Here is a 24,967-nt window from a genome sequence, read left to right on the forward strand (position 1 = left end):
CATTTCCAGCCAATCCAGGCCCACATGGCTGATGTGATGACAATACAGTGCCACATAGCCAATCAGATTTGGATGCAGAGTAACATCATGCAGAGGAAAATATGGGAGGGAGGGAAGAGAAATGGCCCTGTTCTAAAAGGTCAGCCCTCTCTGTTTTGGAGCAGCTGATCTCATGCTTTGTGTCTTGGAGCTGCACACTTGCACTCCCTTTTGCAATGGGACATAAAAGTTTTACACATTGGGAACTCTTCAAAACCAAAATCACCCCCTCCACCCTCATTTCAGCTCAACTCTAACTGAAATTGACTTTTCATCTGTAATGGAAACTGCCTTTCACTTTCAGAAGCTACAACTGTGTGTAATCTCAAGAACATCTCAATATAATGGAGTGAACTGAAGAAGGAGGAAAAACAATTCTGTCCCCAGAGTTGATAGGAAAAAGTTATCATTTGGTTTACATTTTCTGCGGATTTCATGACTCCTGTCCCCCCTAAATATGACCAGGAAAAATTACCTTATGTGGGAGCAGAGGTTTGGCTATTGCTTCATTTGATCCTTTTCTGACCCAGCTTGTAGCTGCAGCCTGCAAATTCGTTAGTCAGGAACCTTCCACTTAAGCTTGTTCCACAAGCAGCCTTTAGATCCAGTGCCAAACCACCACCAGCATCCCAAGGGACCAGGAGATACCTCAGACTGCCTTGCATCCTCATTTGGCCCTGGTCTGGTCACTCAAGTGGGGAGGATGCTTATTCCAGGCCAGGTAGACAGTTGCCAGATGACCCACACCTTCCATTCTCAAATTTTAGTCTTGTATTACTATTGAATGTGCCCACAATACACCCCCCCAAAAAGAACCCAACTAAAGCAAGCAACAATATTTTTAATCAAATTTTGTAGCGTATCCTTAGAAGCAGGCTCTCTGGATATGCCAAAATATGCTTCTTGGATGAGCATGCATTATTTAATATAAGCCTGGCAAAGAGAACAGCCCATGGCTGCTTCTCCTATATTATTGCCCGTGTTCTTGTTCTCTGTGAGCATGGGATGTGGTTGCTGCAGTGAAACAGCATGAGCAGAAGGTTTCAGATGGCCTGTGATGTGTGAAGAGTACCGATTCCAAGCGTCTCTGGTTGAAAGGTCTAATTCAGTTGGCACGAATGCTCATCTTTAGCTGTGTATCTGGAAGCAGAAGCCTGTCTATTAGCCAAAAGCACTGATGTGAATGCTGATGAGAAATGAGAGGGGAAAGTACTCTGTCAGCCTGCTGGAGCCCTTACAGCTGCATAAGCATCCCTCGGGGTCTTCTTTACTGAGAGGCGTGGGCACAGGGGAAGCATGGAAGGTCAACCTATTGGCATCTTTATTGTTGATGCTAAGGGGCTTTTTGCATTTAGTGGTGGTAAAGGTTAGTGCCTTCCTTAATGAATAAACTTCAGCAGGAGTATTGTTTAGAAATGCATATTTACATTTATCAAATCCTGGATTAAAAATATAAGAAGAGCTATCAAGTCAGGTCAAGTTAAGGACCATTGGTTTGCCAACTGTAGACAGCCAGTGTGGAAACAGACTATCGCTTGTTGTGCGTTCCTTCCCACCATCTGTTACTCAGAGGTATATTGCCTCTGATCAGGGAGTTCACAGCTGATAGCCATTGACATGCACATCCTTCTTCTTTTATTCAGTTTTTAAAATCTGAAGTATTTTTTTTTAAAAAAATACAATCCAATAAAAGGACTCATATTCTGAAACATTTTTGTCAGGAGTGAATGCAATTGTTCACTTCCTCTGCTCATCTAACCCTTTCCCACAAAACTGCTGCTCCCACCCTTGAATATCTTTCCATTGTCCCAGGACCCCAAACTTAAAAATGCCCCAATTAACATAAGCCATTTTTAACTACATTAACAAATAGATTAAAATAGCGTAATGGGGGGGGGGGAGCAGTGGGGGAGGGGGACAGGGGGGAGTTCTTTCCTTAAAGTCATTGACAACTTTCCCAGCTGATCAGATATTCCACATGCCTTTTCAATCCCCAGACAGGTCAAGAAAGCCCTACCACATAGATTTTCTCTTTTTATATGTCACTTTCTCATTGGCTGCAGGGGTCAATAGGTCATGAGATCAGCGAACTCTATCTGGTTGCATCCAGGCCTTCCACTTTTGTGGGGTCATCCTCTTGAAAACAGCACTTCATTTTAAACCAGGCTACTTTATTCTTGCTAAGTCCCTATATATGAGGGATGATGTAGCTCATAATATTGAAGTAGAATTGAAGACTGTACCTATGAAGACAGACCTATCTTTGACTTGCTTTACTGTAGTTACGAGTAAGACCATTGAACACTTCTGAATAATCATGGACAGGGTTGCTCTGCATTTTATGGAAAGTTATGGTGAGTTAAAAATAGAAATTCATACACTCTTCAAACTAGGACAACCTTACAACACCATAATAAAACGCACATAGTTGGAAACAACTATGATTCTTGAAGCATGTAAAAATTCAAGCATCTGTGACCGAATATCCATATTGACTTTTATTCCAGTTACATGTAAAGCTTGTAGGCATGGATAAAAGGGGGCATGATTTGTATGTTGGGAAGGTTCTCTATTGTCTAAAATGTCCTTTTTGGTATGGTTTGCTGTGTTTTTTGGAACCAGAGCACCATCTTCCGTCATGTTACACATTGAAACAAGGAACACCCTGTAGCATCCCCTGCAGCAAACTTTGAAGTTCAGTGGTTTACAAACATGGAAATGCTTAACGCAGCAAAAGCAGAAATATACAGAGGTGACTTTGGATTGGTATGAATTATTCTCACAACATTATGGCCATGTTTTCTTTAGCCCTGCTATATCTGTCTGCAGTGATGGAACTAGTTATTTAAACTGAGGCAAAATGTCCCCAAACAATGCTGTTTGCAGGCTGCAAGTGACCAACTTCAGTTATTTGTGGCAATATTTGGGGTCATTCTTGTGGTGGGAAAGTAGCAATATCTTGCATAAGTTTCTTCACAACCCAACCATGGTGCTTTTTAAAAAAACCAAACCATTGGCCAGGTGTCCCCAACTTTTCTGAGCAATGGATACAGCTGGAATTTTCAAAAGTGCCATGAGAACTACCACAAAATGGCTGCCATGGGAGACACCCCCTGTCACAATTCTTGGGAGTATTCCCTGCTTGCTTACACTCTGTGTATGTGTGTTTCTTGAACACTAAAAGGAAGGGAGGCAAGCCAGAAGGAAGAAAAACAAACAAACAAACAAACAAACACCATGGACTCCAGAAATGAGGGCTGGGAAAACAAATACTAACTCCCCAGGAAGAGTGGGAAAAGCCACCACCCCCAAGAGGAGGGGGGAAAACATTGGAGAAGGATGATGAACATAAACAGAAGAGAGTGGGGAACTTACCGATCCACCCCTTGAGGGCAGGGGAAAACAAAAACATATAAAAAAAACCAGAGAGAAGGGTAGGAAACAAAGCAAACAAAGGCTTCACAGGGGCCATAGCTGTCAACTTTTCCCTTTTTTAAGGGAAATTCCCTTATTCCGAATAGGATTCCTCACAAGAAAAGGGAAAAGTTGACAGCTATGACAGGGGCTGGGGGAGGCTTTCATATGAGTACTTCATTGGGGACATCAGCTCTAGGCCTTCTCTCTTCACCTGCCCACGTTATAGGCCCAATCTGCACTATGTATTTAAAACAGTATCATAGCACTTGAAGCAGAATCAGACCAAAATCCTGGGAACTGCAGTTTGTTAAGGATGCTGAGAATTGTTAGGCAACTCCTATTCCCCTCACAGAGCTACAATTCTCAAAGTTCCCTGGAAAGAGGGGTTGGTTGGTAAGGCACTCAGGCACCTTCCATGCCAGCAAGACTGAGCTAAATGTGCTTTACTGTGTTAGGATACAGGTATAAAGAGAATAAAAGACACTTCTCCGCTTGACACGCTGCTCTCATAAGAATCTCACCAAGCTGCTATCTGACAATTTCATCTACCATCTGTGCTTCACATTATTTTAACAACTATCAGTACATTATATGACCTTGGGAGGCCCATTTGCATCTTCGTCTAAGGTGTGTGCAGCTGGCCCGCCCTCATTATGCTACCGACAGTTCGCCCTGCTCTGTTGTAATTACTGCAACAGTAACGATGGAAGTGGCATCGATTTCCCTTTTTGTCTTCACCCATTTATCTGTATGAATTAAATGTATTACAGTGGTACCTCGGGTTACAAACACTTCGGGTTAGAGACTCCGCTAACCCAGAAGTAGTACCTTGGGGTAAGAACTTTACCTCAGGATGAGAACAAAAATCGTGGTGCGGCGGCAGCGGGAGGCCCCATTAGCTAAAGTGGTACCTCAAGTTAAGAACGGTTTCAGGTTAAGAACGGACCTCTGGACTACCCAGAGGTACCACTGTACACAGTTTTAGAAAGCCCACTTTGCATTTCTATCTAGGTGTGTGCCCAATTGACCCAACCTAGTTCTGCTGATAACTTGCCCTGCTCTTGCCCTTGTAATTTATGCAATGGTAACTGTGAAAATGAGCATGGGTTTTCATAATCATCCATTTATTCATGTGCCACTTTCTCCCCATATTGTGCCCAAAGCAGCTTATAACATGCCAAACCTAAAACCACACACACACACCTGGCAATAGTACTTTAAATCGAAGCCTAGGGGAAATATGCAAGTTTGTTGTGCAGTGATGTACTGTGAGAAATGGGGAGAGGAATGTGTCCTATTTCTGACCTGAAAACAAGACTTGGGTGAATTTCAAGCCTTGGAGCCTTGGGGAAACTGTTTATGGATGTTTAGAATAAACAATATCCCTCCTAGATCAGGATCTGTTTGCACCACAGCCTCACTGCCACAGTTTCTAAAGCTACCCCTGAGGGTACATTTTCTTTATGTCTGTCATCAAATAAAACTAGGGAAGTTATGTATTTAGAAACAAAGCTGGGGAGTCATTAATAAGGCTCTAGGTTACAAGGAACTCTTTATGGTTCTTTCTCTATTTGGATTGATGGGGACATTGCTGGAGAGCCATTTTTCCCCCGCATCAATTTCCTTCCCTTGGTGTGAATGATTGTTTGTCTGCTGACAGCTGGCAGTGTGATCAGCACACAAACTGTTCATAAATGTAACTGCTTTCAAGAGAGCTATTTGTACAGGCAGGAAAGCTTGACGTCTAATAGAAGAAACTAGTAGGCAGGGTATTTAGATTGTAAAATAAATCCATAGCTGGTTAGAGATTGATTGTAGCTTAGAATGGCTCACACCCCTATTAGATGCAGAAACTATGTGTGTTGTTTTGGCTTGGTTTGTTGGTGAGGAGCTTCTTCCTTGATACATTGGTAGTCTGCGCACCATCTCCCACTTCAGGTGCCAGATGTATTTTTTGCTAATTATTCAGTAACCCAGGTAGTCAGGTATAAACTGTAACCCATGATATTCTGTGATAGTCATACTCAGAGTGGACACATTGAAATTTATGGGCATTAATTTCAGTGGATCTATTTTGAGTATACCATATATACTTGAGTATAAGCCTAGTTTTTCAGCACACTTTTTGTGCTTTAAAAGCTGCCCTCGGCTTATACTCAAGTCAACCATTCCTTAAGAAGTGTACAAGAACGGTGGTTCTTTACTCTCCCCAGGCAGCTTGTTCCATTCCTGAACTGCTCACATAAATGCAAACTTTAGACCCCAGAAGGCAGAAAGCCTATCAGTTAAGGAAGTATTAAAACCCCACAGGTGCTCACTTTCCCTGGCTCCTGCTTAAACAGGACAGGATCCCAGCCTTCTCTGTATAACACAAGGGAACATTGCACTGTGGGTTAAACCACAGAGCCCTAGGGCTTGCTGATCAGAAGAATGGCGGTTCGAAACCCTGCGACGGGGTGAGCTCCACAGCAGCAAAGGAGGAAGAGGAAGGAGCAGCCCAAAGGGCTGCTTTGGGCTGCTCATTCCTCCTCTACCACAGTGGCAAAGGTGAACCGGCTTATACTTGAGTCAATAAGCTTTCCCACATTTTTGTAGGGAAATTAGGTGCCTCGGCTTATATTTGGGTCGACTTATACTCGAGTATATACGGTACTTAACACTGAATATCAACATAGGAAAGCAAAACTCCAAATTCTGTTTCCAGGCAATCCATTTTCTGTACATGTGCATATGTGTGCACACACACAAAAAGTGAAATTTCATGGCTCACAATAATTATGCAAATTGAACCTAACATGAACCCCTTTATTTTCTTTAGCTGCTAGTAGGAAAGAGAAAGGGGCTGTATGGAGCAATAAAGTATTTTCTTCAGAGCCACAAGCTGGATATAGACAAGCTACAGACATGTATAAGTGTTTGCAAGCAATATTCCCTACTGAGTATGAATAGAATCTTAATACCTAAAAATGGCCCATTTAATAGGTGGCTACAATAATCCCCAATTGAGTGTTGTATATGTTGGGCAGGCTATAATGAACAGGTGTGCGAGTTTCAGTCATGTGACAACAAGTGCAGCAAAAGTCATAAATGAATCACGATGGGTGAAACACACCTTTGACTGCTGGAGAAGATGGGACATTTTAAAACTCTTTATTAGAGAAGCAAGTTCTTACCGAGGCATGTTTGTTGAGGCAGTTTATCTCAGCCAAATATCATATAAAGGCAGCTTTGCACTTTATGTTTTGTTTATGGTGTACACTCAAGCTTTTAAACTGTGCTCCTAAAACGTAAAGACATGTCCTTCCAAGGACATGTATCATAGTGGCAGGCAATAGCACATGGCAGAGTGGCACTGCTTTTCTTACCTCCCATGGTGAGGGGGGGTGCTCTGATTGGAGAGTTACCTCAGCTTTGTGACAGGGGAGAGAAAGGTTAAGCCTCTCTTCCCCATGTGCTGTGTCCCCAATGAAAATTGCCGCTACATCCTTGGGAGTTGGCAGTTGGTTTAAATTTTTTCTATTGTGCTTGTAAGTCTCTTTGAATGAATTGCCATAATAATGATAATAATCAGTGCTTTTCTTCTAGGAGAAAAAAGGTGCAGTCAAACCTCGGTTCCCAAACACCTCCATTATTGTACGTTTCGGCTCCCGAACGCCAAAAACCCGGAAGTAAATGTTCTGGTTTTTGAATGTTTTTTGGAAGCTGAACATCTGATGTAGTTTCCTCTTGAGTGCAGGAAGCTCTTGTAACCAATCAGAAGCTGCGCCTCGGTTGTTGAACATTTCGGAAGCCAAACGGGCTTCCAGAACAGATTACATTCGACAACCGAGGTTTGACTGTACTGCGTACCCTTGCGTACCCCCAGAAAAAAAATCACTGAGAATAATAACATAAAAGGGATAAAACACTTCCTGAGACACATTTAACATAACATACAGTTAGACCCCTAGCTGTATCAGAGACACCACTAATAGTTCACCAATGGTTTTGCAAATCCCAGCTTATATTTTACACATGGCAGACACAGGCAACTTAACAGCCTGGAAATCATACCTGTTACAATGGATGTGCTACCCACTTCTCCACAATAGTCTGATTATTTCCACCCCATCTTATAATGTACCCTTCGTTATAATTTGTGACCTACATTAAAGCAGTTACTCTAACAGAGACTTTCCAGGGCTTTGGACCATTAATATTTCCTCAAGCCTCTGAAAATGCCTTGCATAACACATTCTGATCTCAATTGTCTCCTTTGCATTACTTTAGCTGGAAGCTTTGTGATGATACCTACTTGTGAAAGGTCTCTTCCGACTGAACGCTTTGGGATGCAAGTAATTTTGTCAGGATGAAAATTCACTGAAAACAATTTCAGAACAAGGTGAGTTAAGACTGTAATAACATTATCTAATTGAAAATCCCTTTAAGGCCTTTGAGACCATATTATAATAACCTGGCTGATTAATTTATAGGCAGTAGAGATTTGGAACATAGAGCACAGCTGGACACTGGCCAGTCTGATGTGGTCAAAATTAGCTAATGAGAAAGTTTCAGTCTGGTAACTGAGATACTTAATGAACATGGGGTGTGAAAATGGAAATTAATTATTTCTTTTAGTTAAAGGACAATCTTTGAAGTTAGTATACCTATGGCAGGCAACTTAGTGTGACACTTCACAAATCAAACAACCCAGAAGGGGAACTTTAGAAAACTAAAATTCATTAACACTTTAAACCCACTCTTTTAAAAAAAAAATGTATGTTTTAAAACTATTTTAAACTGTGCTGTGAATTACTGTCCTGGGACCTTGGGATGAAAGGCAGGTAATAAAAAAATCATCATCAACAACAACAACAACAGAATAATGGGTATAACAGATAAAATCAACAAAAATTTAAAGATAAGCATAAATAACTATGACTATGACTGGGGAGGCTTGCTGAAGTAAAAAAAAGGAAGTCTAGGCCTAGCCAGCTTTTCCTGTCTTCCTTTGCCATAATAATAATAATAATAATAATAATAATAATAATTATTATTATTATTATTATTATTATTATTATTATATTATTATTATTATTATTTGTACCCTGCCCATCTGACTGGGTTGCCCTTCAGTTCAGACACATCTCAGTATGTTTGGCCAGCTCTGCCTCCTGCTTAAGGAGGTGGGAAAACAAGAATGTTTAATTTAAAATGCAAAACACTGATTTATTTCGCTTGGGTGTGCATCCTGATATTTTCACTGCTTTTATTGGTCTTTCTCAAGACAGCAGGGTGCCTGTGCTTTGTGCAGCCTGACTGAGCACCTCAAACAGCTCGCAGGGATAGCATGAAGGTGATGGCTATCCTCTCAGACTCAGCTTCCCGCTTCCAATACTACCTCCCCAAACATGAATGTTCCATTGGGTTATAATGAGTAGTAGCCACTTCTGGCAATAACATAATTGCAGGAAGCAATGAAACAGCACCAAGTCTTCAGAATTGGTGGCTCTGGTGATTTCAGACCCTTTCATTTCCACATTCAGCATAAGGAACAGACTACAATTTTTCAGGGGAGAAAAACATAACCTCCACCACCACTTCCTGACCAAGGGGGCAGTGTGTTGGGAGGCTCAGACACTTCACAGTGACCAGAGGAAGACCTTGAGCACACCACGGCCCCCATGGGCACCAGGTTGGCAACCTCTGGCTTACATGGTGTAGGGTTAAAGGACATGCCTTTGCTTGCAGTTTCAATGCTTTTTGGGCACATAAGTCATTTTGTAAGTGGCTTTAGTGCCTGAACTGAAGTAGATTTTTAAATTATTATTTTAGAATTAGACCATAGGCTGGATTCTAGAATTGTTTGCTGCTTTGCGCTTTCTTCTAGGTTTCTTCCCTCCACTAGTTGTGATCACTTCCAGCACTGAGGAAGCATGCAGTTTATTAGACTTTGATCTAATAAACAACTACATGCATATTTCATTCCACAGCATGCCAGACATCCTTTCCCCCTGGTTTTCATATTGTAACATTTTGACATCTGCTGTGACTCAGTTCACTGTATGTTGGCATCACCTTCCCACTCCGTTTGTATGAAATGATCTGTGTATGGATATTGCAAGAACCCCTGTATGCATTTTAACAACAAAACTGTGATTTATTCCAAACAGTTAAGCAGTTTGTTCTTTCTCTTCTCAAAGTATTTTTATTGTACTTGTTAGCCTATGCAATTTGTTCTGGAAACACAATATTTGAAATTCAGGCAGCCAGTACATTAACTTGAGATGTTCATTTACTGCCCTTAAGCTTCACTAGCAAGAAATGCATTTCCTCCCAAACTGGAATTGGTTTTCAGCCCTTGTTATGTGTTTTTCTTTCAGGCAATTCCATAGGTGAAAATGGCTCTGTCAGTAGACTCTGCTTGGTATCGTTGGCAGTCTCGGTGGTCCGTAGAAGAGGTCTCCCAGACTCAGCTGGAATCAGCACCTCTGCTGTCAGCTGACAAAGAGAGGGAGAAATACGTCTTGGACAAATGGAGAGTTGTATTTCCCAGTAATGAGAGATTTCAAAAGGAATCAGAGAAAGTCTGTCGAGTTTATTCTGGAAATGGGATACGGACCACCAAGTACACTTTGCTGACTTTTATACCTCAAAATCTCTTTGAGCAGTTTCACAGGTATTAGTATACACACCACAACTATATAGATAAAAAAATGTTTTGCATATATTTTCAGGGATGGAAAGTCATTCAGAAGAAATGCTAGAACAGTAAAGCAAAGCAAAAAAAGTGTTAGGTGGGGGTAGTTTGATTTAAAAAAGTCTAACCTACAGTAGTTAAATCTGAAAACTCAATCAGTGTAGTGCACTGTAGAATTTAACAGAATTTAACATTCCAATTCTCATAGGGTTCAGTCAGGTTAGCTTGAAAAAAATATACACAAAATATACCATATTCGATACAGCCAAACACCTACAACATTAATATCAATAGAGTCCAATGGCAACTTAAATATATTGTGGCAAAGACTACAGTCCACTATGTCAAATGTTTAATGCTAATCAGCTACAACAACAGAAAAAACTATACTCATCCATAACTGAATCCTGGATAAAGATCCTTGTCTGGCATATATTATAGAGATATGGTTGGATGAAGCAGGAGTTCCATTCCTATCACAGCTATGGACCACTAATAGAGAATTTGCAGGTGGAGGTCTAATCACTTGGATAAATAGAAATTTGGCTTCTGTCATCATGTTCCCCTAGTATATGAATATATAGTATATAAAAATGTGGTGACAGACCACATATGTAGCATGTGTGTTGTGGGTTTTGGGATCTAGGAATGGGTTGGGATTTCTACTTAGTGCACTGCATGGCAAATTCCGTAACTGAGCTTCTTGAGGTGACATAGAATTAGTGTTGAGATCTTTCTGATAGGGTAAAGCCCCGTATTTCATGGCTGCCATAATAACCAAGAGACTAACCCAATACATTAAAGGTAAAGGTAAAGGGACCCCTGACCATTAGGTCCAGTCGTGTCCGACTCTGGGGTTGCGGCGCTCATCTCGCTCTATAGGCCAAGGGAGCCGGCGTTTGTCCGCAGACAGCTTCCGGGTCATGTGGCCAGCATGACAAAGCTGCTTTCTGGCGAACCAGAGCAGCGCACGGAAACGCCGTTTACCTTCCCGCTGGAGCGGTACCTATTTATCTACTTGCACTTTGATGTGCTTTCGAACTGCTAGGTGGGCAGGAGCTGGGACCAAACAACAGGAGCTCACCCCGTTGCAGGGATTCGAACCGCCGACCTTCTGATCGGCAAGCCCTAGACTCTGTGGTTTAACCCACAGCGCCACTAGCCCACATATACTTCAGATCATGGTCTCAACTTGATTTTCTATTTCGATTGAACAAGGAGTGGCCTCATATGGGGAGATTAAGCATCTCCTTTGTCCTTGGCAGACCGTTCTTTAGTGAAGTCCAGCAGCTTGCAGCCCTTGAGGGGGTGGGCATCTCAAGAAGCTAATTGATCCAATGCAGGGGTCAGCAAACTTTTTCAGCAGGGGGCCGGTCCACTTTTCCTCAGACCTTGTAGGGGGCGAACTATATTTGGGGGGGGGGAGGAACGAATTCCTATGCCCCACAAATAACTCAGAGATGCATTTTAAATAAAAGGACACCTTCTACTTATGTAAAAACACGCTGATTCCCGGACCATCCGCAGGCCAGATTTAGAAGGCGATTTGGCCGAATCCGGCCCCCGAGACTTAGTTTGCCTACCCATGAATTAGTGTTTCAGACTTTTCCTGTTGTTGTTAATTACCCAAAAAGAACCAAATTAGGAAGTGGAAATCAAATGTAAAATTATCAACCTCTTTTAATGGTATACCATTTTTTTAGGCTGGCCAATGTCTATTTCCTGTTCTTGGTGATCATCAACTGGTTCCCACAGCTGGAAGTCTTCCACAGGGAGATCACAATGCTACCTTTAGTTGCTGTGCTTTTAGTTATCGCAATTAAAGATGGTGCTGAAGATTTTAAGAGATACAGGTTTGATCAGCGGATCAATTCTTCCAAAACTAAAGCATACAATAGGTAAGCCTTCTTCTGCTTCATTAAATTACCGGTACGCTCCATATCTCCGTTCCAGCACTACAATTAAAGAACTGGCAATCATATTCTGTAGTAGGTGATTTCTGCTTTAAGATTAATGTTGAAATCCTGCTTCTGGCTCTAGATGGCATCTTAAATATTTATTTCAGTAAACATATTAGAAAACCATTCTAGTGTTATGCTGGGATTACTTGAATTCCTGCCAGACTGCAACGACCAGTCTGCATGCTTCTGCAGGAGACACTTATAACTCCATGAAGTTGTGTATTTTTGTTGCTGTTGACAAAAGGGATATGTAGCTTCCAATGCACCTAGTGTCCACCAAGAGTGCTCTTGTGCTCCCGTTTACAGGAGAAATCTGCTTGGCCACTGTGAGAACAGGATGCTGGACTAGATGAGTCATCATTCTGATCCAGAAGGCTCTTCTCATGTTCTTATGGCCATACAAAGCAATTAGGCACCAGGGAGGAATTCTATTTCCTAGGGTCTCTGATTCCTGTAACGCCGTTACAGCATTCCAACAAGTGGCACTTTGTGTTTTAATGAGAAACTGCCTAATTTGCACTTTGTGAACCAAAATGCAAACCGGAATACTGCTATCCTTCAAACTTAATACTTTTCTGAATTTTGTAATGAAGTTATCCAGACAAGGAATGGGTGGTGGTCAACTACTGTATGTTTTACTCAGAATAAACCCACTGAAATTAATGGACCTAATGTAACCTTTCTCATTAATTTCAATGGATCTAATTTAAGTAAAGCTGCACTGAATACCACCCATTGTGCATCTGTTAGGGGAAAATGTGCATAAAAGCACACATATTAGTGAAAGTAGCACACAAAAGTGCTCTTTATTAGGGGAAATGGCTTGCAAAACTGTATCTTAGGCAAAATTGCATATGGAAATCTGTTTATTAGGAGAAAATTGCAATGAAAGGCTGGTGAATTTTCATGAGGATCTCTTTTACAAACCACAAATTGCTATGGAAATGTGGAAAACTGAATTTAAGATTTAAAAAAATGAGAAACTTAACTGAGACCCAACCTTCACAGTTTTGTCCATCCCTAATCACAATGTGGGATTAGAAGACTTTCAGGAGGATATTTGGGTTTTGCTGCATTTCTAAATATTGAGACTTGGGCTCAGAATTAACTAAGCTATACTATATTCTATTTTATATGGATTTTCTGATCCTAATTCATATCAAACCATGTAGTATTTGCTTATCACTAGATAGGTGGAGCTGTGGGTTAAACCACAGAGCCTAGGGCTTGACGACCAGAAGGTCGGCGGTTCGAATCCGCGCGACGGGGTGAGCTCCCATTGCTCGGTCCCTGCTGCTGCCAACCTAACAGTTCAAAAGCACATCAAAGTGCAAGTAGATAAATAGGTACCACTCCGGCGGGAAGGTAAACGGTGTTTCCGTGCACTGCTCTGGTTCGTCAGAAGCGGCTTAGTCATGCTGGCCACATGACCCGGAAGCTGTACACCGGCTCCCTCGGCCAGTCCCTTTACTGTTTACCTTAGATCTGTACAGTGGTACCTCTGGTTACAAACTTAATTCGTTCCAGAGGTCCGTTCTTAAGCTGAAACCATTCTTATCCTGAGGCGCGCTTTCGCTAATGGGGCCTCCAGTGCACGATTTTCATTTGCATCCTGGGGCAAAGTTTGCAGCTAGGAGCAGCTACTTCCAGGTTAGCGGTGTTCATAACCAGAAGCGTTCGTAACCAGAAGTACCACTGTATATGCTTTTACAACTGCCAATGAACATTGAGGAAATGGAAAACTATTTGTGAGGACTCCTTAAGAAGTTTCAGGAGCTTTGGGCTATAACTGGAACAGTCATGTAACTGGAAGTGTGCCTCACATCAATAGCTAAGGAAGGTTGCATTGTTCTCTGTCTTTTTGGGGTCTTTTACAAGTGCTACAATGCTTTGGCCCCTGCCCTCCTAACACCACACCACAGAAAACTATTCATAAAATAAAAATGCAACCTGTTTTCAGCAGCTCTGTATTCAACTCCTCTTCGTCCTTTCCACTTCCTGGTCCAGGCCCAACTGGACTATTTCATTTTTGGCTACCCACATAAGCAACAAGAAGGAAGCAGAATGCGAAGGAATAACATTTCCAGAGGCTGGGAATCCTCATGGTGACAAGAAATACAATATATTACGAAAAGTAAACACAAATATGCAAATGTTCTTTTTTGTGCAAATAATGCAGGCTGTAGAATTCAGCTTTGGTCTGTGTGTAGTTTAGTTTTGTTGCATAGAATTTCTTTGTGGAGAAATTTGATTGATTTTGGGCCCTGTATGCATGCATGTGTGTGTGTGTGTGTGTGTGTGCGTGATATTAACCTGTGATATTAAGAATATGTCCCAAATATTCAAGTAAGAGACAAACAGGCTGAAACATTGTCTGCTGTTCACAGTGAGATTCAGGAAGTTTCTATACAAGTGTATATCTGAGGAACAAAGTCCTCATTCATCACTACAAAGAGCAAGCACTAGGACCCAGGATCACTCACTTGGATGACTGGAAAACCGGTTTATAGGAGGGTGATACCTGTGTGCATTTGTGACGTCAGTGTTCCAGCAGGTGTTGACTAAAAGCAAGTGAAAGCAATTGCTTTAGTTAAACTCAGCCCGGCACTTTGCCATACAGCGAATCTACTTAAAGATTAAAGCTTAAATTTTCAGAAACCTGTGCAAGAAAGTGTGGCTTTTAAGGGGCAGGAAGATGTCAAGGAAATGTGCCCTATAAAATTCCTGAGGGACATCTTTCAGTTCAGAAGACCATGCTGCCAGAGTGCTGCTTCTGATTCTGAGAATGAGGAGCCTGGAGAGAGAAGGACGAGGAGAAAAAAGAAAGAAGAAGCAAAAAGAGTCGTCATTTCTAACTTGCCCTTTGAAGACACGTGGAAAGAAAACCCAAACAGACATTATGTGGGCAACAGGATCAAGACCACAAGATACACCCTTCTGTCCTTTATCCCTAAAAACCTATATGAACAATTTCATCGATTTGCTAATTTATATTTTGTGGGCATTGCAGTACTCAATTTTGTGCCAGTGGTCAATGCATTTGAACCTGGGATATCTGTGATCCCAGTCTGTGTGATCATGGCCATCACAGCTATCAAGGATGCTTGGGAGGACTTTCGGAGATTCAAACTGGACAAAGAGATCAATAGCATGGGCTGTCTGGTATACAGAAGGTAAATAAGTCATTGGATTCAATTTGGGGAATGCTTCAGAAACATGCATTGGAATATTAGATAAAAAAGCGTATTTGTCTTTTTGTTTGAATAACTATTTGCGGGTCCTTATTGTGGGTGGATTCTGTAACATGTTCTTGATGCAATAATAGTGTATTAATGATGTGTTTATTCTGCTTTATTAGTTCTACAATGCTTTCCCAATAATATAGCAAAACAAAAGTGGGGCAAAAAAATGCCCAGAATGTTTGTGGTATGAAAAGTTATGGAATTTCAGCAGGAAGTTACAGGGTGTGCACTGACTGGAAATGAAGCAGTATGGCCTCGATACTTTTGCTGGTACAAACAATATTGAAAGTGGGACCATGTATGACCACTCCAATAGCATGGTCATCATAACTTACCATGAATGCACAATAAAAACTGTATCTGGAGGGGACTGAAATGTCCCTCTGCGCACTCAGACTTTTGCCAGAGAATAGTTGGCTAAAAATTGATCTGTAATTCATAAACACAAACATTTCTAGTTTCAAAATAACTTGGAAGGGAAGTGTTCTTCTTAAGGATTTCTTGTGTTAGTAAAAGCAGTGCATTCGGTGAAAGGGGACAAATTCAGAGACTGCCTGATGACAGCGTGTTTCCTGGTTTCTGTGCATGATTGCTTTGTAAAATTCTAGCAATAATATCTCTTATTTTAGATAAAAGGGGAGAATTGTTGTTTTCATAACGTACTACAACCTTACACCTCAATCTTTTGAAAAATAATAGTGTTAATTGTGTAGGACGTATTGGAAAAATGTGAGTTGTTGAAATTGTTGTCAACCACATCAGAGCAGGGGTTTTTTTGTAGTTCATTTCCTGGTTTCTTGGTTTATTCATTACTCTTATTATACTATTCCAAAGATAACATGAGTGGAAACAGTAGCCCAGAGCAGGCATCGTAGCTAAGCCATGCTTAGGCCAGGAAGGCCTTATGCTCAAATGTTTGCTTCTCTACCTCCCATCTCCCCATATGTGCTCCAGTTTTCTCCCTCACTTCCTGGTGCTTAATAACCATAGCAAGGGCAGTATCCAACCAATGCATTCTGTCATTTCAACAATTTCTGCATTGTAGGTTTCTTCCTTCTCCTTTCCCCACATGCACCCTACATCTTCCCCCCAAATCTGCTCCAGGGATTTAGGGTATACACAATGGGAGGAGAGAGGGGAAAGTTCTATTATACAAGTGGAAATCCTTGCACTGACGGAATGTGTTGCCTACCCTTAAATTGGATACAATCCTTTTTCAATACATCCAAACAGGGCAAATGATATTTAATGCCCAAAATAATTTGCCTCCATACAGAACTGGAAACCACACTGTGAAGTGGGTTTCCCATTCTGGCTTTGAGGTGAACAATGGTTTAAAAAGGTAAAGGTACCCTTGACCGTTAGGTCCAATCGCGGACGACTCTGGGGTTGCGGCGCTCATCTCGCTCTATAGGCTGAGGGAGCTGACGTTTGTCCGCAGACAGCTTCCGGATCATGTGGCCAGCATGACTAAGCCACTTCTGGTGAACCAGAGCAGTGCACGGAAACGCCGTTTACCTTCCCGCCGGAGCGGTACCTATTTATCTACTTGCACTTTGACATGCTTTCGAACTGCTAGGTGGGCAGGAGCAGGTACCGAGCAATGGGAGCTCACCCCGTCACGGGGATTCTAACTGCCAACCTTCTGATCTGCAAGCCCTAGTCTTTGTGGTTTAGACCACAGTGCCACCGGCGTCCGAACAATGGTTTACAGTAACCTAATTTGCCAACTTCAGACCAAATAACAAACCATGCTTATTGCAAATCAGGAAGTGAGTGAGAGAAGAAGTGTCTCTTTTATGCCAGAGATCTACATTATCCATCACCGCATTAGAACTCCATCAGAAATATGAAAACAGAACTGTCTTCCAATTTCTGAAAGAAATTCTTTTCTCTCGCATTTTCAAGTTACTAAAAAATTGAGGAAAATTGCATCTCAAATTTGTCCCACCTACAAGGATAGTACAACTTCAGTTTAGATTGGCTCAAAACAAGCATGAATGATCTAGAGCTATTTGCCCTGCAATAATTTTCTGCTGTGTATCCAGTGTCTGATTGTGGCACAGTGTGGTCAGGATTAAGTGGGAAGATCTGTCTTTAGAATTGGTCAGTCTGATATCTTATGAATGGTGGGAGGCAATGCTCCCTGTCAACCATGAAGGCAAAAAGAAAAATATAAAATTAAACACTTTCCATGTGCATTAGAAATTTTGTCATAGTTTCTATGGTAACGTATGAAACTTAAGACACCTTTATTTGATGTGCTGTATGATTCTTAGTGACTGAGGAGTGTCATTCACCTCTGGAAAACTACACTGAAGCATTTATTGCACATGTCTGGATTGATTGCCCTCCCATTACGTCTTTAAAAAAAAAAAAAACTAGGCCTACCTGCCTTACAATAGAAGAGGAATATAGTTTTCTATATGGCTGTGCACTGGGTTCAGACAAAGGCCAATGCCTGGGCAGAATCTAGGAAGTCTAGGTGTTGCTCAGATTGGGTTGAGACACCCAGAGAAGTGCAAAGTTCCATCTTGTCCCCCTTGCTACTTAACATCTGTCTGAAGCTGTTGGGAACTGCCATCATGAGATTTGGCGTAAAGAGCCATCAGTATGCAGGTGACGCCCAGCTCTGTCTCTCTGTTCCATTGGAATTGGGAAATGTGGTTGAGCTATTAGACCGGTGCTCAGAGGCAGTGAAAAGACAGAAGTGTTATGCATCCCGAATTCTCATGTTCAGGAGGTGGGGAGGTGGCCTGTTCTGGATGGGGTAGCAGTCCCCTGGAAGGAAAAAGATGCAGCTTGAATCCAACACTGTTACAGGAGACTCGGATTGCTTCGGGGGCGAGAAGTTCTTTTCTCCCCCACCTCTGGTTGGTTCACCATCTACAGCCCCTTTGGGACAGAAATGATTTAACCACTGGACTCCATACTCTAGTAACTTCCATATTGGATTGTTGCAGTGTCCACTATGTGGTGCTACCCTTCTTCACTATACAGTTTTCAGTGAATGGTGAAGACACACCTTTTTACTCCGGATGTTCACACCTAAGATGTATATTTTAGGACCCACTCGATTATTGTGATAGTAAACTGCTGCTAAACCATTTTTTAATATTGTATTTTAAATTGTGGTAATCCACCTTGGGACCTCAGAGTGAAGCACAGCTAAATAACAAAAACACCATTTTGGAGGCAGAAACTGAATCCCTTTAAAGTTAACCTAGCCACATGGGAGCCATTTTCCCATTACTGTGGTGAAGGTAGCATTTGAATAACTCATCCTGGGTGGACAAGGGCCAATAGTGTGCTTCTTCTACCCTAAATGAATTGATAGCTCCCCTCTCCTAGCACTGCACATAAATCTTATGTTTGGGACTCTGTTTTTGTCCCCTGCTGTGCATGTGGTTGGGCCATGGAGAGCAATTCCACTCAGCTAGGGTAGCATTTAAGGGGCCTAATAGCCATACAAAGGAAATGGGGGCTTATTGTGTGGTATATCACCCTCAGCCATTTCACTACATAAGAGGTCATTGGGCTTCTATGTAACTAGTTAACACGCCTTTCTTCTACAGCCCCTCTTCCTTTCATTCCCAATTTCTTTATTTGTAGTCTACTCAATAATTTTCCACTGATTCCCCCTATTTTTCAGACATAGCATTTCCCACTTCTCTTCTAAACTCTTGTTACTTTCAACCATTTCTTGCAAGGGGAAAATAAAGGTCTGGCTCTTTCCCTTTGCGGAAGTCACACCACTTATTTTATAGCATAAATTGGTTTGCATTTTATTTGTTCTTTCTTTTATCTGTTTGGATTTGTAGAGTCCTTTTGTTTGTATAGCGAAGAAGGCTAAGAAACATATTCTGACCTTTGATCACTGAATGCCCAAATGGCACTGGTGCTTGGGGGAAAAAGAAGCAACAGGGGAGGGCAACTTCCGTGTTTGGTCCTGATGGCACTTAGTGACCTTGCAGCTTCTGTAGGTCACTGTAGGATGCTTTTCTGGAATGCAGCTTCTCCTTGAAGGCCCTAGAGTATCAGAAGCCCACTCCACAGCAACTTAGGCCAGGGCTTTCATTGTGGCTGCCCCCGTTTTTGTGGGACAGCATTCCTGTTGAGATGCAACAGGTGCTCACTGTTTTTAATTTCTGGAAATAATTAAAGGCATCTTTGGTTCAACAGGCTTTTTCTAGCTGGAGGACAGGGAGGGAAGGAGTAGGTCTCTGCCTTGGTTGTTTATATGTGTATGGTGGGATTTAGCATCACACTATGACAAACACTTCAAATGTACAAGCATTTTAACTTGCCATGTGAAATGATACCGCCTCTCTTCCTCCCACACACTGTTCCAGAGATTCTCCCGCCCCACCCAAGCCAATTTCAGGGTGTGCATGGGGGAAGGACAGGGAAGAAAGTCCCATTGCACAAGCAGCTGTCTTCCTGCAGGGTTTCTGCTGGTGAGGCTCTCTGGTGAATCATAGAATTGGAAGGATCATCTAGTCCCACCAATGCTTTTTAAATCTATCTTGATTTTTATGTTGCTTTAAAACCTATTTTAGTTGTTTTTATTGCATTGTTATAAATGCCTTGAGACTTCTGTGAAAGTTGATTCATAGATTAATATTCATAAGAGAACAGGAGTATATCAGAAAGGCTTCTTTTGTCTTTCATCAACTAACAAGGCTCTACAAAATCCTCCCTTCCCCCCCCCCCAAAAAAATGATGATATTGAGACTTTGTCCTCAAGAAAGCTATTTGCCTTCCCAGCTGAACTGTATCCTGGGATTATCATTTAAGCAATAGTCATTTTTATGTGGTGCAGTTTTCCTGGTTTTCTTGAAAAACAGCTACTTCAGGGCTATGCCCCTGTACCACTTTTCAAACTAAATATAAATTGCAAATTGAATAGTATCAGTATATACTGAGGCAGTTTTATGAATGCACACTGTGTATCTTATGGGGCATATTTGTAATGCTGTGTAGCCTGCGGATAAGTTGCTGCAAGTTGTCTGGACTTGCTTTTAAAATCTCTCAGTGCTTTAGGATTTCTCTCTCTCTCTCTCTCTCTCTCTCTGTGTTTGTGTGTGTGTGTGTGATCATAGATAGAAATGAGTGCTTTCTGTGTAGCACACTGACTTGGGTGAAGAATTGAACTTTCATTGGGTTATGTTTTTTGTTTCCAACAGTGAGGTGGGTTAGGCTGACATGATGTGTTAACCTGAAGCTAATATGTGCAGTCAATGGAAGCAGTGTGTGATTGTGTGCATGAGAGAAACAGAAATGAATGTTACACGAAAGCTCATACCAAGAACAAACTTAGTTGGTCTCTAAGGTGCTACTGGAAGGAATTTTTTATTTTATTTAGAAATGAATGTGTACTTGAAGCTCATTTGGTGATCTAGAGCAAGTCACTGGCCCGGTTCAGACATGGCATACTAATAAACCATCCTCTTTTAAACCAAAAATAAGTAATGTTTTGCACACTTCTTCCCTTCTTGTACACACCATAATAAAATGCTTCTAGGCTGTGTTAAACTACTGTATAGGAAACTACACAAATGTGGTTAATTTCTGGTTACAAACAAGGATATTAAGCAATGTTCTGATCCATGTTTTTTATCCTGGGGTAGCATGAGTTAGATTCTGGCTCAGGGTTCCCCAAGGACATGTTCTACGGGGAGCTGGCTTCCAGCACCAGGCCAGTTGGCAAACCAACTCTGTGTTACAAAGATGTCTGCAAACATGACATGAAAGTTGGCAACATCGTGTGGGAATCCCTTGCAGACAACCACAGTGCCTAGAGACAAGCAGTCAAGTCATGTATCCATAGCAGTGTCCAGAGGAGGAATGGCTGCTGTGAGGAGTGAAGAGAGAAGAAGTGCCATGGTGCATCTGCAGCAACACACCTGGATGCCTTCATCTGCCCCAGATGCAACAAAACATGTCTCGCCTGCATCGGTCTCTACAGCCACAACAGGCACTGCAACCTTCCAACAGCTTCACCTCACCCACAAAGTTGCATTCCTCCATTGACACCCGAGACGGATGCCAGCACCCATTCACAGAAAGTCAATTTACCCAACTCCGTATTTGCATGCCTTTGAATCCCTTGGGAGGGCATGAGGCTCCCTCACAGCACCATCGAATGGTGGCTTCTGCATCACAGAATGGAACAGCTGTGAGTCACCAGAGCCTCCATTCCTAAACCATTCCCAACAGATGCCCATCCATTCTGGAAACATCCCATGAAGTTTCACCCTGTCAGCCTAGCTCCATTCAGATATTATGTTGGAGGCACAAGGCTATGCACCCCAGACCGTCTGTTCCTGACTTCGCTGCATTAAATGGCAAGGTCTGAACGGGCCTTGAAAGTACATTCACTTGAAAATGCTGACAAGCCTCGGTGAGATCTGGAAAACTCTGTGATCAGGGTTCCTGAACGCAGGGAGGAACCCTGTAAGCAAGGTCAGTGGTGGAGGGGCAGAGACAGAACACACAGGCCCTTGCACCTGACATGCTCTTGGACAAATGAACGGCTCGTCTGTTTCATTGCAGAGCTGCTCCAATGGGATTTATTATAATGTTTAACCTAAAGCATAGGCTTGTCAGCAGGAAGCATCTCCAGCATGGTGAGCTATTTTGGCTCATACATGGTGAGCTATTTTGGCTTGCAGCTAGTTTTTACAGCACTGCCACTCCAAGTGTGAGGCGAGTCATCACAGGGCACTAGGAGTTGCTTTGGAGAAGAGTGTCTCGCTCTCCTGATCTCTTGATCATCTTCACTGGTCTGAGTGACTTGCACAGCACGGCTTCCATTGAGCAGTGGCTAACCAGAGCTCAGTCCTAAAGGGAGCAGATACTTCACATAATGATAATAACAGACATGCTGTGACATTCAAATCACTCCAGGCAATGAATTAATTTAGCTGTTTTCATTTATCAGCCAGAGAGCCTCGTACTTTTTATTTCTCTGGCAGAAAAGCAGGTGGAAATAATGTGCTGTTCCCCAGACAGAAGCGGCAGGTGCCTCTTTCATCAAGAACTATGACACACCCTTTGCTTCTAATGCTGTGCCTAAAGTGGGTCAAAGAAAATCCTCCCTCCCCACAACCAACTCTCAACAGACAATGTTTAAACATGCTTCTGTATAAGATATTCCCCTCCCTATTTTCATGATTAAAATACTTTTGAAACCTCATTTTGAACGTCTGACATTGCTCTCATCACAGCAGGAAAGAACCGTATTGGCACAACAGCACAGTGTAGGAGTTGTGCATTGGTGCTGGCAAACTGGTGCAGCCAGCGTATGGAGTCCAGATATCAAGGCAGCATACTTGGCCCTGCTGTTTCCACCCATTGTGTTTCTTACCCACCTGAAATAAGGTGACAGTGAGTTCAGGAGACCACATTCACATGCCCACAAGGTCTACTGTAATGGGCTGCAGCTTCCAAGGGATCCAAACTTTTTTTGAGAGAGAGAGAGGTGAAAACATGGTTCCATGTTGTGAATCTAATTGGGTTCTGGAGGAAACTTGGAGTTCCCTTTATTCTTAAACCCAGGTTTGTTTGTTTGTTTGTACAGACATACATACTTTGCCCATCTGGCTGGGTTTCCCCAGCCACTCTGGGCGGCTCCCAACAAAATATTAAAAACACAGTAAAACATCAAACATTAAAAACTTCCCTAAACAGGGCTGCCTTCAGATGTCTTCTAAAAGTCAGATAGTTGTTTATTTCCTTGACATCTGGTGGGAGGGCGTTCCACAGGACGAGCACCGCTACCAAGAAGGCCCTCTGCCTGGATCCCTGTAACCTCACTTCTCGCAGTGAGGGAACCACCAGAAGGCCCTCAGAGCTGGACCTCCAGAATGAAGAACTAGTTCTTACATTATACTGCCACAAATCATATGGGCTCCGCCCACACCACAATTAGCAGATGGAGGTAGACCTTCTGCAACACTTAGCAATATTCCAGTGCCTTCCTGTAAGTACAGTGGATCTCCTCATCATTTAGCTGGTAGTTTTTGGATCTGTACAGAACCATCTGAAGCACCTGCATGGACCTATGCTGGCACTCAGAAATGATCTATGCAGTGTGTGCAAAGAGTGCTTTCCTCACTCTCCTGCTAAAAGACTCCCCAAAGGACCTGGGATCCAGTTCACTACCTTCCAGGCACTTCTGCAAGTTAATGTCATCACCTTCTGCCAGCATCTAGTGTAACAGTATTTTCAAGAGCAAATCCTAGACACAAATATGTATGTCTATTATGACTGGGAATGGTCTCTAGGAAAAGATCTGAGAAATCCCTGCTGTGCAAAATTACAGCCAGTGGAGACTAGAGGTGGAAGACAGGATCTGGCCAGCAGACCAGATCTGAAACTCCCCTGTGCTCTGCAGACAACTTTTGCAGTTGGGCACATCCACCCACCTGTCAGTTCCCTGATATCACCATGATCTCAGGTGAAGAAGATTCCTCACTTGTGTGAATTCAAGCTACATCTGTGAAGGAAGACACTGTACAGCTCAAGCCATGGCTGTCAAAGAAGAGCAGGGAGCACACTTAACAGATGGGCTGGGTACAAATAATAAAATTATTATTATTATTATTATTATTATTATTATTATGTCACAGCTTGACATTTCAAGCCATGGTTCGGACTTTCCCACGCCAGGTGAAGGTGTGTGGGTTTGCTCCTTTGGTGGTGGGAGGGGGAAAGGGCAGGATAGAAATGTAATCATAAATAAAATGACAGTAAATAGATTGGGTCTGGCAAATCTAATTAGGAGATTCCCCACCTCTGATGTAGAGAGAACATTGAGTTAGATGGACCAATCATCTGACTCGATACAAGGCAGCTTCCTATGTTCCTGTGTTCCTCTGCCTCTATGGGAGGAATTTAACACTACATAAGCAAACTCTCTGAACAGGATGTCACCTTCCTCTTCTCCTTGCTGCAGCCCCCATGCACCCCCAAAATCTGCCCTTGAACCAGATTTTGAGGGCACACGGGGAAGCTGCAGGGGAAAAGAAGGGAAGGTAGAATCCTGTTCAGTCAGTTCCTTTGCACCCAGGCAACTTGCTTGGAATGTCATTACTGTATCCAAGACTTTCAAGTACACCAAGCAAAGTGGAAACATTTTTCTTCCTGAAGTGCAATACTTCACATTTGTCTTCATTGTATCGATTGCAGGCTAACTCTCCTATTTATCAAGATCATTTGAGTCTCTAATCCTATCTTTTAAAGCATTTACAATCCTTCATCACAGTTCTGTTTTCCCAACAAATACGCATTTTGTTCTCTGTCCATGTTCTTGATGGAAATATTGATTCGGTGCAATCTATTCCCTTTTCAGCGGACGTCAGAGTCATAACCACTGTGTCTGTGATCACCAACTTTAATTTATTTCCTGTTACAAATTCCCAGCTTAGGGACATAGATTTTGAACAAGTTCTGAACACAAAATGGAAGATTAAAGAAAGAGACCAGGCAGCGGAGAAAGATACCTGCCACAGTACCTCTAAAATACCTCAGCATTGTTTGAAAACTTGGTGGCTTTTAGGCAGTACTAAGTAGCTGTTCCAATCACCCCATAGCTGTTTGGGTAACCAAGTGGGAGAGGCTCTGCA

At 42.3% G+C, this 24,967-nt stretch overlaps 1 protein-coding gene across 4 annotated transcripts in view; it reads left to right on the plus strand.

Moving 5' to 3' along the window:
* The first annotated feature begins 237 nt into the window (after positions 1-237).
* The window catches only part of ATP10B (ATPase phospholipid transporting 10B (putative)), a 62,946-nt gene continuing 38,216 nt past the window's right edge, over positions 238-24,967 (plus strand). For 2 of the 4 annotated variants that reach the window (XM_033139805.1, XM_033139807.1), the window contains exons 1-2: positions 11,910-12,033; positions 14,484-15,269. In XM_033139805.1, the coding sequence (XP_032995696.1) occupies positions 14,803-15,269 (467 nt within the window). In that variant the 5' untranslated portion in view covers positions 11,910-12,033; positions 14,484-14,802. Of the gene's footprint in view, positions 442-7,725; positions 7,838-9,818; positions 10,115-11,838; positions 12,034-14,483; positions 15,270-24,967 lie in introns of those variants that run through there. The other 2 variants (XM_033139804.1, XM_033139806.1) reach the window with 2 other exon arrangements.

This window comes from Lacerta agilis, chromosome 2, assembly GCF_009819535.1.
Source record: "Lacerta agilis isolate rLacAgi1 chromosome 2, rLacAgi1.pri, whole genome shotgun sequence".
NCBI classification, from domain to species: domain Eukaryota; kingdom Metazoa; phylum Chordata; class Lepidosauria; order Squamata; family Lacertidae; genus Lacerta; species Lacerta agilis.